This window comes from Balaenoptera borealis, assembly GCF_965194805.1.
Source record: "Balaenoptera borealis genome assembly, chromosome: 11".
Classification (NCBI taxonomy): domain Eukaryota; kingdom Metazoa; phylum Chordata; class Mammalia; order Artiodactyla; family Balaenopteridae; genus Balaenoptera; species Balaenoptera borealis.
In genome coordinates, this window is record NC_138868.1 from 56,870,337 (window position 1) to 56,882,960 (window position 12,624).

Genomic DNA, 12,624 nt, shown 5'->3' on the forward strand with positions numbered 1-12,624 from the left:
GCCTGTGGCTCCCTTTGTGCGGGCGCCCTGCGTGCAGCCTCACCTGCATGGCTCCCGGGCCTCGGCTCATGGCGTTTCCAGTGCCCACGGTGCCCTCCTTTGCTCAGTTTGTTACCATCCAACTTACCCTTAAAGGCCCAGCTCGATCATCCATTATGCCCTGAGAACTAAGCTTGCTTTCCCCAAGTTCCCACAGCACACTGTGTGGCCCTCTAAGCTCTTCCAGACTAAACTTATCTGTGGCTGTTCCCATCCTCAGGGACCATACACCAGGTGCCCCAGAAGGCTTGTTAAATTGTTATATGCTCATGGTGTCTCCTGCATGACAGTCCATCATTACTCCTAAAAGAGCAAACATTTATTGAGCTCCTATGGGCCAGGCCTAGCTAGGAATTTTCACATACACAACCAAGTCACAGAACACTAGGAGGTGGGGTTGTTATCTGATGAGGAAACAAATCAGGGAGGCCCAGGGACTTGTTCAAGGTTACACAGCAAGCGATGGAGCCAGAATTCAGACCCAGGTCAGGTTGATTCCAAAGCCAAGGTTTTTTCCCTTATATGTAGACACAAAATAATAACAACCATTTATCAATTATACTGTATTCTCACATAAATTATTTCATTTGATCCTCACAACAGCCCTGTGAGGTAGGTAGGCTAATGTGTTACTGTTATGCACATTTCACAGATGAAGAAACAGAGGTGGCTCAGTGAGGTAAGTGACTTGCATAAAGTCACACAGCAAATTAGTGGCTTCACAGGACCTGTGCTTTCTCTAAAGTCAAGCTGCTTGAATTAAGAAGCACCGAAAAGATGGAGAAAGAATTTTTATGGAAAAGAAAAAGAGACAGTGGTGATTTATGAGATTTCTTCCTTAAACTGTTCTGCTATGGTCACAGCTTCTGCTGGCTGGTCTAAATTGGGTTCTCCTGAGTGGCTTTTCTGAATACCATTGGCCTGGTGGCATGGGACAGTTATCAGAGACTCCTGGGTCCCACTGTAGGGGGGAAAAGACCTTTATTACCTAAGGGATGTGGCCTTGCCCACAGCCCAGCATACAAGCTCCCTATTCACAGGGCGTAACTGTGGGAAGCCCCTTCCTCGGACCATCCCCTGGAGGCACCTGTGGCACCAGACTTCTCTGGCTCTGTCTGAGGGCCCCTGCACAGTGGGGAAGATTCTGGGACCCCCAAGGCCACCCTCACGCCAGGGATGAATCATAATGTGCAGCTCTGAGACATGCACTGCTCATCACTCCCTGGGAAGTGGCGGCTCAGGGTCTCACCCCAAGGAGGTCCATGGGCTGGTTATGCCCAGAAACTACTGCAGGGGAAGCCCACATCCTCAGAGCAGTGTTTTAAGGGCTGGACGCTTACTCCAAGGGCAATGTTATGGTTCAGATCACTCCCAGGCTCCTTGTTACACATTGCCAAGACCCTGGTCTCCTTCCTCTGGGGCAGCAATCTTCAAACTCAACAGAAGATGGTCAAAAGCTATGCACAGTCATGTCTGGGGAGGAGGGAGGGTCACAAATGAAGCAAACCCACAACAAAATGGGGATGACTTACAGGGAATGAAAGGGGCTAACCTTGGTTCTGAAGACAAATCCTGAGAGGAATCCTAATACCGAGTAATAATATTTTCAAAATAGGTATCTGGCCTCTCAAAGTGAACTATTTTGAAAGAGAAAATACACATTTGGGTGAGAAGGAAGGTCTACCAGGACCAGAAAATGGTTGTGGAAGGACAGGTTTCAGCTCAATATAAGGAAGGACTTTCTAACAGCCAACTATGGCAGGGGCTGGCCTTGGGGATGACGAACTTCCTGTCACTGAGGGTATGCAAGCAGGGATAGTTGATCTCCTGAAGGTACTGGGGAGAAGCCCTCAGCCGCAAATGCGCTGGGGTGTGCTGGGGGTGTGGGAGGACTGAGCGACTGCTGAATCATTTTCCAACCCTGAGAGTCCATAATATATTTGTTTTAAATGATCTGTTTCAATGACACTTCAACTTCTTGGGGAAAGGATTACAAAAGTCAGGTATCAGGCCACATTATGAAGCGCCTTTCATTGCACTGGCTCCAGATACTTTCAAATCTTCGCAGGGACAGCAGCTTATTTCTGAAGCCGGAAATCCCCAAAGGCCTAGATTTGGCCCAGTCAAGAGGGATATCCCCATCTTCTGAACCCCGCCTGGAGGCTAACTCCTCCAGGCCATGCCAGGCTCAAATCCCACCCTCACTACCCACTTCATTTCCAAGCCAGCCAAGCAAGTCCAAGGTTCTGGCCACATCCCAGGGACGGAGGGGCAGGCAGGATGGGAATTTCTGGGTACTTCATGTCCTGGGAAACTAGAGGGAGCCTCTTGTTCTCACCCCATCTCCTCCACCAGAGGCTCTGTTTACAGGTGGCTAAGTGAGGCACCGCCTAATGATAGAGAGCTGGACCCAAGAAAAAACTGCTGTTCCTTTGTCTAGCCAAGAAGTCCTCCTGTGGCCTCCTTTAGGACATGTTGGCAGACTATTCACTTAGAGCAAACTGCCCATCCCCAGCTCAAAGTAGCAAGGAAAAAGGTGGCTCTGTCAAGAGGACATGTGGATTCCTACAGGTGGACTGCATCACGGGGGAAATCAAGTCCTGCTACACGATTAATACAGGTTAGTACAGTGGCCGGCCTCACACCACTGGCGAGACACTCTCCAAGATCTTGGCTTTGGGAAGCCCCCCTCCAATGTTGCTGGGGTCCTTTTACCTGTACCGTATTAATCGAATAATCTTATTGTTCATAAAATCCACAGCGTGTGGGTGAGAAGAATCGATGCAGAAGCCGTCACTCAGCGCGATCTTCAGCACCTCCTCCATGAAGACCTGGAAGCTGTTGATCTGCTTGTTGGCTGGCACCACCCAGAGCCTCTTGAGGTTCTGCTTGGTGTACTCCTCCTCAGGCAGGCCCTCCACATTGGCCACCCAGTCCAGAGTCAGGTGGTTGGGGTCTTGCAAATGGCTGGTGATGGAGGATAGGTTGCCATTGGAGCAGTAGAAGAGCTTGGAGCCGAGGAGCTTGAGGAAGAGGCAAGAGGTGCTGAAGATGTTGGCGTTGAAGACCTCCATGCTGGAAGAGGAGAGGCTGTAGATCTGGGGTGCCTCACGCACAGTGAAGTGGACCGTCTGCACACGCTGGTTCAGCGTGATGTTGAGCATGGCATTCTTCTCAGCCTTGGACAGCTCCACCTCCTTCTCCTGCAGGGCCTCAATCAGGGGCTGCACCTGGTAGAAGTCAGCCTCCCTGCGGAGCAGGCCCATCTCCTGGAAGTCCTCGGGCAAGTCCAGGTGGGAGGTTCGCAGGAAGTTGAGGATGTAGCGGAACACTTTGCCATCACGGTCAATGAAGCAGTGGCCCTGGCTGTCCCTCTTGGTGGGCATCTTCCCGCTGAACATGGCGCCCAGCATGGAGTCAGGGAAGCTGGTCAAGGTTGCCAGTGAGGTTGTATAGAGCTTCCCCCCGACATTCAGCGTGATGGGGTCGGACATGGCAGGAGGCTGGGGTGCTGGAAAGTAGTACTACAGAGAGAGGTAAGTAAGAAATGACCATTACCTAACCATATCTGATATCTTAGTTTGTTGGGGCTGGTATAACAGAATACTGTAGACTGGGTGGCTTAAGTAACAAACATTTATTTCTCACAGTTCTGGAGGCTGGGAAGTTGAGGATCAAGGTAGGGGCAGATCTGATGTCTGATAAGGGTTGTCTTCTCACTGTGTCCTAATATGGCAGAAGGGGCAAGAGAGCTCTCTGGAATCTCTTTTATAAGGGCAGTAATCTTGTTCATGAGGGCTCCACCCTCATGACCTAATCTTCCAAAGGCCCCACCTCCTTACGCCATCACATTGGAGGTTGGGATTTCAACATATAATTTTGGGGGACACAAACATTCAGTCCATAACATCTGGGTAGTCACAGTTCTCAATTTCTTATTGTAGGTTCTTGGAGTTGAAACGAATTAATACTTGATGAACAAATGGATGGGTAATAATTGCCACACCGTCTAAAGCATATTAGGTTCACTAGGGAGTTTAAAAAAAAAAAAAAAAAGAAAGAAATAAAAAGATAAAACAAAGCCTGGGTTCCACCCTCCAGAGATTGTTTTAATTGGCCTGGAATGTGGCCTCAGCATTGGTATTTTTTAAAAGCTGATTCTAAATGTTCAGTTAGGACAGAGAACCACTGGTCTAAGGAAAGAAAGAAAATGTGCCTGGACTGAATGCTATGCTAGCTGCTCTTACGTACATTTGTTTACATTATCCTTTGACATAGACAGTATCACCAATCATCCCCACTGTGCAGATAAGGGAAACTGTGTCAGGATTCATTCCCTATGCTCAGACCAGTGAAGGGTCCTTCCAGGATTCAAGCCCAGGTTCCTTTATATGAGAGAGACAAATGTATTCATACTTATTAGCCAAAGACTGGTCCATTGTAGGTACTTAACAGATGTTCTGAGATTTAGGACTCCAAGCCCTGTGCTCCTTCTGCTGTACCAATGTTGCCTTCTTATTTAATTATTTTTTCCATTTAAAAGAATTCACAACAAATGGCTGTGATTAGTATCACTTCCATCTATCTACCAGGCCCACAATGGGTCACTCAACCTTCTGGATTCTAAGTGACACTCTTTTCTGGATTCTCATCCTCCCATGACAACTTGCCTTGTCATGAAGATGCTCTTGGCTCCTGATGGCCTGCCCTTTCCTACCAGGATGGCACCCCAGCCTCCTCTGAAACTTGCTTTGAGGTCAGCACGAATGTGGGACTCTGCCACCAAGCACCCTTCCTGAAAGCTCTTTACCCACTCCACTCCTTAACAACCCTCCCCCACCATTCCCCCACTGATCTCACAGCCTCTAGTGTCTAGGGCTGGTGTCTCCTTCAACCTGAAGTCTTGGATTCTAACTTTTCTTTAAGGTTCTAGAAATCAGGGGATGTACCTTTTTGGCTTCCAAGACGATACTTTCCCAGGGGCCAACCTGTGGAATGAATTCAGCAATCTTCCTCTAATGTTGGGTGTGGAGGGCACAGGGAGGAATGAGCCCCAGTGCTGCCCTTGAGAAGAGCCCAGGCTGGCAGAGGAGACCACAGCAAGAGGCAGTGAGGGTGCAGTAACAAGAGAAATGTAACAATTACAGCACAGGGAATATTGCTAATATTTTATATAACTTTAAATGGCGTATAATCTATAAAAATTTTGAATTTCTGTGCTGTAAACCTGAAACTAATATTGTAACTCAACTCTACCTCAACAATGAAAGAAAGAAAGAAAAAAAGAAACGGACGGAAGGAAGAGGGGGAAGGGAGGGAGGAAGGAAGGAAGGAAGGAAGGAAGGAAGGAAGGAAGGAAGGAAGGAAGATGTACCAAGAGATGTGGGAGTAGGTCTGGAATTAATTCTGGCATGTTTACTGTCCAGATGGGAAAACAGAGGTCCAAGAGGGGGACTTCCCGAAAGTCACCCAGCAGGGGCGGCAAGCGGGCCAGGGCAGTTCTCACTACACACCTGCCTTCTGAGGAGGCTGACTGCACTGAGACCCCCTTACTTCAGAGGGTGGAGGCCATGCTGGGTGTGGAAGATGCTCGGCTGTCCCACCCAACTCTCTGTGGGGAGGGCCCTTTGTAATTCTTTCCCTGTCTAATGGGGCACTTTGATACTGGAGAAAGACATTAACCATCTGGAGTGTCTGAAGAGAAACAAGCCCATGATGAAGTTACAAAATCATCAGCAGAAGCCTGGAGCAGATGGGCTGTGAGACAGTGTTGGAGGGGGTGTCCAACAGAGAGGGGGACGGGGAGGGCTCCGAGGAAGCGGGGGTGGCTGTGCTGAGACCTGCAGCTGAGGCGGATGCTTGGCCTGGGGCCTGAGTCTGACCGATTTTCTCTCCAGGGAGTCCAGGCAGGAGCTGGACCTAGTTTCCAGTCTCTCTTCCTGTTTGATTTAAGGCCCAGGCTCTGTGAAGTGGCTCAGCTCCACGGAAAGAGCAGGCTTAGGCGAGAGAGAGGCTGGGCTGTCTTTCCTGACAGTTCTATGGGCTGCAGACCCCGTATCTCCTAAGCACATTAGTTCTGAAGAGCTCAAAGCACAGGGGTAGGGAAGACACTCAGGAGCCACAGGGCGTACCTGGGGGCCCCTGGCTGGGCACCCAAACTCCTATTTTTCTGCTTGCAAAAGCAGCAGAGCACCTGCCTTCCTGCCCCTGAGCCCCTGCCGTGAGGCTCCTGATCATCCGTCCAGGGCAGCACCAGGAGCTGCTGTCAGGGCGGAGGCTGGTTAGAAGGCAGGTCTCCTGATCACAGACCAGGGTGCTCCCTGTGGTATTCTCCCCAGACCCAGGAGTCAGAGGACTCAGCCCTTCAAGCCCCTATTTCCTAGTCACAGTGCCACGGTGTCCACCATGGCAAATCCACAGGCTCTGTTTGAGAGCCACAATGACACAAGGGGGCAGGAACTGGCACCTCGCGGGGCTGAGAAGCTTCATGAATGTGGCAGGCGGGTTTGGCCACGGAGCTCCAGGCCCCCTGTGTACCCAGCTGCCTCTTGGACACCTCCACCTGAATTTTCTATGGGTACCAGAAGCCTCACACAGAATTCCTCTTCCCCAGAACCTGATGTTAATTCTTCTTAGCCACCCATCTGCCTGAGCCTGAGAGGCAGCCCTGACTCCGCATCCTAACATTTTTCTCAACTGTCCCCTTGTACCTGTCCCTATGGCAACTCCTGGAGCTCAGGCCTCATCCCCGCTCCCCCAACATCCTCACTTGGCTCCCTTCTGCCTTTCTGTCCACCTTCCATTTTAGTTTGCAGGCTGATCTTCCTGACATAGTACTGCCTGCTCTAACCACCCTGCTCATCCAATCTCACCTCTAATCCTGCCTCTCCCCACACTCTATGCTCGGGGACTCCTGACACCTCCGCATCCGCCCTCACCTGCCCTGCCTTTGCTCTCCTCGTACCACCCTTCTTCACTTTCTCCACCATCTCTGCAGTCAATCTGTAAGGCCCAGCCTATGAGTCACTGCCTCGATAAGGCAGTCCCCAGATCTCCACCTTCCCAGCTCTCCTCTTGGGGTTTCTGGTCCCTTGCACAGCCCACCATTCCATCATGTAATGATCTGCTTTGCATATGGCCCTCCTCCCTGGCTTTCTCAAGATGAAGATCACTGGATATCCGTATGCAAAAAGAGAACCTCAGCTCATATCTTGTAACATATATGAAAATTAACTCAAAATGGATCACAGACCTAAACGTAAACTCTTTTTAAAACTATAAGACTTCTAGGAGAAAATCTTTGTGACTTTCTGTTAGGCAAAGATTTCTTAGATAGGACCTAAGAGGCACAAATCATAGAAAATTTAATAAACTAGACTTTATCCAAATGAAAAACTTCTCCTCTTCGAAAGACACTGTTAAAAAAAATGAAAATGAGGGCTTCCCTTGTGGCGCAGTGGTTGAGAATCTGCCTGCCAATTCAGGGGACACGGGTTCAAGCCCTGGTCCGGGAAGATCCCACATGCCGCAGAGCAACTAAGCCCGTGCACCACAACTACTGAGCCTGCGCTCTAGAGCCCGCGAGCCACAACTACTGAAGCCCCCGTGCCACAACTAGTGAGCCTGCGCTCTAGAGCCCGTGCTCCGCAACAAGAGAAGCCGCCGCAATGAGACGCCCGTGCACCGCAACGAAGAGTAGCCCCCGCTCGCCACAACTAGAGAAAGCCCGCGCACAGCAACAAAGACCCAACACAGCCAAAAATAAATACATAAATTTTTAAAAATTATTTTAAAAAAATGAAAATGAGACACAAACTGCAAGAACATATTTGCCAAACACCTATCTGATACATGATTGTTAACCAGAATATATAAAGAACTCTCAAAACTCAGTAAGAAAATAAACAACCCAACTGAAAAGTGGGCAAAAGATCTGAAGAAGCACCTTCACTGAGAAGATATATAGATGACAAATAATCACATGAAAAGATGCTTGGTATCCTTAGTCATTAGGGACATGAAAATTAAAACCACAGTATACCTATTACAATGGCTCAAATGAAAAATGTGACAATACCAAATGCTGATAAGTACACAGAGCAATGGAAATTCTTATATATTGCCAGTGAGAATGCAAAATGGTGCAACCACAGGAGAAAACAGTTTTTGGCATCCAGTTACCACATGACCCATCAATCCTACTCCTAGATATTTATCCCAGAGAAATGAAGACACATGTCCATGCAAAAACCCATGTGTGAATGATTATAGTAGCTTTATTTGGAATTGCCCAATCCCAGAAACTAAAATGTAAATGATAAACAAATTGTGGTACATCCATACAATGGAATATGACTCAGCAATATAAAGGAACTAGCTACTGACACACACCACAACACAGAAGAATCTCAAAAGCATTCTATTAAGTGAAAGCAGCCTGCCTCAAAAGGCTACATGGCATATGATTTTATTTATACAACATTCTGGAAAAGACAAAACTAGAGAGACAGAAATCAGATCAGTGACTGGAGAGGCTAGGGGTAAGACTGGCTACAAACAGGCATGAAGGAATATTTTGGAGTGACGGAAATATTCTATATCTCGATGTGCTGGTAGACAAATGACTGTATAAAGATTATAAAAATTCATATAACTGTATACCTAAAAAGGGTGACTTTTACTGCACATAAATTATGCCTTCATAAACTGGGAAAAAAATCAAGACTGTGACTGCGTCACGGACAATACAATACACTAGGTTATGACCAGTTTTATATATATAGTGTTGTGAAACTTTTGTTTCCTTTGTGTGTGTGTGTGAGAGAGAGAGACACACACACAGATAGGAAGAGGAACTGGATTGTGATATAGAGTGTACCTTCATACTGTGGGTTGTCATAAAAATTGTTTGTGAAAACCACTGCCTAGTTTGTGATCTCTGTGAGAGCAGTGTCCCTGCGTATTCACTGCCTAGCACACAGTAGGTGCTGGGGGGACTCGGGTAGGGGCTGAGAGAGGAAGGAATGAACATGCACTGAGCATTCCACTACATCCGAGGCCTTTACACCCATCAGCCCTTTTAATTCATATAGCAATCCTACAAAGCAGGCATCATTCTGTTTGGCAGACAGGAAAGAGAGACTCAGAAAGACTGAGGACTTGCCCAGGACACACAGCCAGCCAGTGGAAAGCTCAGTCTCTTCCCACTGCACAGGTTGCTGAGAGTTGTAATAGCAACAAAAGGATGTTTAATAGCTTCAGCAAGTGTGAGAATCCCTGAAGTAGCCTTTTAAAATACTGCTATGCAGCTTGCTTGACAAGACACTAGCTACCACCTGCTGAGCACAACACCTCCTGCTTTTATAATGCTTCGCCTAACACATGGTAGCATTTTATTTTTAATAAAAATATATAGAAAAGTACAGAGGATGATACTCTTGTGCTGATTCAGTACATGCATTACCTCATTTGATGTCTTTACAAGCACTGTGTGAGATAGATGCTATTATCTCTATTTTACAGCTAAGGAAACTGAGGCTCAGAAAGGTTGAAAGACTGCTCAAGGTTACAGAGCTAGTCACTGGAGGAGCTGCGATCTGAATCCAGGTCAGTGTGAGTCCAACACCTCTGACAGTTTACCCTTCCCACCTTGAGGTCCCGGTGTGAGCGGGAGATGCATACTCCCTTATTCTCTGTCCAGATCAGACTGGGGTAGGTCTTTCGGCAGCTAGTTCATGGCTGGCCTGGGACTCTGCCCACTCACATCTGAGGATATGGGGACAGGATCCTGGATGGCCTGGAGCCCCTCCATAGCTGACACACCCCAAGTCCACTAGAGGTCTATACCCTTCTATTTTAATACCAACTCATGATGCCTAATGACAAAGCAGCAAAACACAAAAAGCCAGGTTTTTAAAAGCCAGATTAGAAAAGATGAATGAGAATGCAAACTGAACCACGAAGTAGGAGATAAAAGAAACCCTACCACTGTGTCTGAACAAATAATTTTTCTTAAGCAGGAGACTTTCCAAGTCTGCCTCTCTACTTGAAAAGAACCAAGAAAAAGATCAGCCCATTTCCCTCTCTGAGAAAACCAGGAAATTATGCCATGCGGATCCTCAGACCATCTGACTGGGCAGGGAAGGCCAGGGGGCCTGGGAACTTGGGAGTTGGCTGGAAATTCTCTCCTCTCTGAAATGGGTCTGTGGCCAAAACGAGGGGTGGTGGATCATAAGGCCCAGCCTGGTACCATGTGAAGGGCCAATCCCAGTCTGGGGCCTGAAAAATCACCCGGTTGCAACCTCTAATTGTAACAAAGGAAACAGAATTCTTTGAGTAGGTGTCCCATAAGAAAGGGCAGTCAAGACATCGCTCTAGAGAGTCCTACTTTAAAACTATGTCTCCATTCCTGCAGGCCTCACGAGGGACACAGCTATTGCCCGGTGAGTACTTATTGGGTACCCTACCTGTGCTAGGTGCATTATACACATTAGCTCATTTAATCCTCGTAACATTCCTTTGAGGAAAGTATTATCTTTACTTAACAAATGAGAACCTGAGGCTCTAAGAGGTAGGTAACTTGCCCAAAGAAAGCAGTGGCAGAGCCAGGATTCAAGCCTAGGCCTGTCTGACTGCCATGCTCTGAATGACTTCCTTGGGAATTCAGCAGCCAAACCCCTTGGAGAGTTTTGTCACTTGTCCCCTCCTACCTCCTACCAGGTGCTCTCAAACTTGCCCCTCAATTTGATTCTGACCTACATGAGACCAGTGCACAGAGAATCAACATTTCCTGAGCACTGAGGACATGCCCCGAGCTATGTGAGGCATTTTCCTGTAGATTATCTCATTACAGCACCACACCGAGGCTGTGAGGTAGGTATGATTATCATCCCAATTTTCTGGATTATAAAACTGAAGCACAGAATGGTGAAGACAGCTGCTTAAGATCTCACAGCTAGAGGTAACAGAGCTAGAATTCCAAGTGAGGTCTCTCTTCAAAGCCTGTGCCCCCTTCAGAACCAAAGCTATGACATTTTATTAAGAAGCATAAACAGGATTTGAATAAAGAGAGACCTGTGATGATTCTGAGAGGGAATATCTTAAAGTTGTTCTTCTAAAATTAATTACAGTTGTTATGCTATCCTAGTCCAACTCCCAAAAGTATTTTTTGAAAAGATTAAAAAAAAAAAAAAAAGATTAAAATCTTATTTTGGAAAAATTGGTGAGTGATAACCTGAAAGAATATTTGAAAAAGCATAATATATCTTAGTTTAATGTAGGAAATCAGACTATAAGGCAATGAACTATGGTATTAAGACAATGAAAAGGGGAAGGAATTTTGTAATAAATGTGTTGAAAAGACTGATTAGCAATTTAAAAAAATAAATATATATTGATCCTTATAACAACTCTGGGATGCAGGCAGGACAGATCACATTATCTTTATTTCACAAACCAAGGAAGATGAGTCCCTGGCCCAGGGCTTTGTGTCCATTCTTGACCTCTGAGTCACAGCCTCTGGGAGGTTCCAGGTTTGGACACTGCTCAGAGGACCAGTCCTTTGGAGGCAGCCTGGGGTCTTCTCTAACCCGGGTCCTGAGCAAGAGACTGAACCCAGACACAGAGGTCCTAGCCAACAGCCCATACACTCACAGAGCCTTAGCACAGGCAAGGGCTCCTTCTGTGCAATTCCCTACATTACTGCTCACTGAGCTTCCATAATGAAGCTATTTTACATGCAATCTACTCCTTTTACACAGTGAGGACCAACTGTTTTAACAATGAATCTACAAGGCATTGATAATTATCTATCTATCCATCCATCCATCCATCTGTCATTTCTTAGCTCTGCTCAAGAGCCTAGCAATGATACCCGAGTAGCAATGAGCACATCTGACCCCAGATCTTGTTTTTTAAACGTTGTCTCCTACAAAAAGAAACCAGGGCTTCCTGGAGGAACTGATGATTCCAGTACTTCCAGTACTTTGACAGGAAAAGTGCAAGGTGAGCCTGGAACATCTCTTTCCAGACAGCAAAGAAGAAATCAAAGATTACTGAGGTGAAGTCAAAAGAACGCAGATCTGCAGATCTTAAACGTTCTCATCACAAGAAAAAAAAATTTTGTAACTATGTGTGGTGACCATTTTGCAATATATACACATATCAAATCATGTTTACACCTAAAATGAATACAATGTTATATGTCAATTATATCTCCCCCCCCCAAAAAAAACCCAAAACAAAAACCAAAACACAGGAGCAGACCTGAAGGGACTCTCATTGGCCAAATTTGGGATAATTTGAATGCCAAAAAGATTAATGATGATAATAGGTTATAACACATTGAGTTAAAAAAAATAATCATGAGTCTATGTTACTCCAAAAAGAAAAAAGAGAGGGACAGGAGAGGGAATGAGAAAGACAAACACACACACACACACACACACACACACACACACACACACACACACACACAGAAAAAGTTATTCTGTAACAAAGAATACCAGCTAATAAGTATACAAAGAATGACATGATTAGCAAATTACCATTTTGCAACCCTCAATGTTGCTATTCAGGCAAGGATCA

At 46.5% G+C, this 12,624-nt stretch overlaps 2 protein-coding genes across 2 annotated transcripts in view; one reads left to right on the forward strand and one right to left on the reverse strand.

Moving 5' to 3' along the window:
- Positions 1-587: 587 nt before the first annotated feature.
- KCTD21 (potassium channel tetramerization domain containing 21) lies at positions 588-3,533 on the reverse strand (the record flags this gene model as incomplete). The annotated part of the gene is made up of 1 exon (XM_082343395.1): positions 588-3,533. One exon carries the CDS (start codon positions 3,531-3,533, stop codon positions 2,751-2,753), a length of 783 nt encoding a protein of 260 aa, XP_082199521.1. The 3' UTR covers positions 588-2,750.
- The window catches only part of USP35 (ubiquitin specific peptidase 35), a 94,310-nt gene continuing 85,149 nt past the window's right edge, over positions 3,464-12,624 (forward strand). Inside the window, exons 1-2 of the mRNA XM_082343312.1 lie at positions 3,464-3,575; positions 5,710-10,481. The gene's annotated coding sequence lies outside the window, so the exon portion shown is untranslated. The remainder of the gene's footprint in view (positions 3,576-5,709; positions 10,482-12,624) is intronic.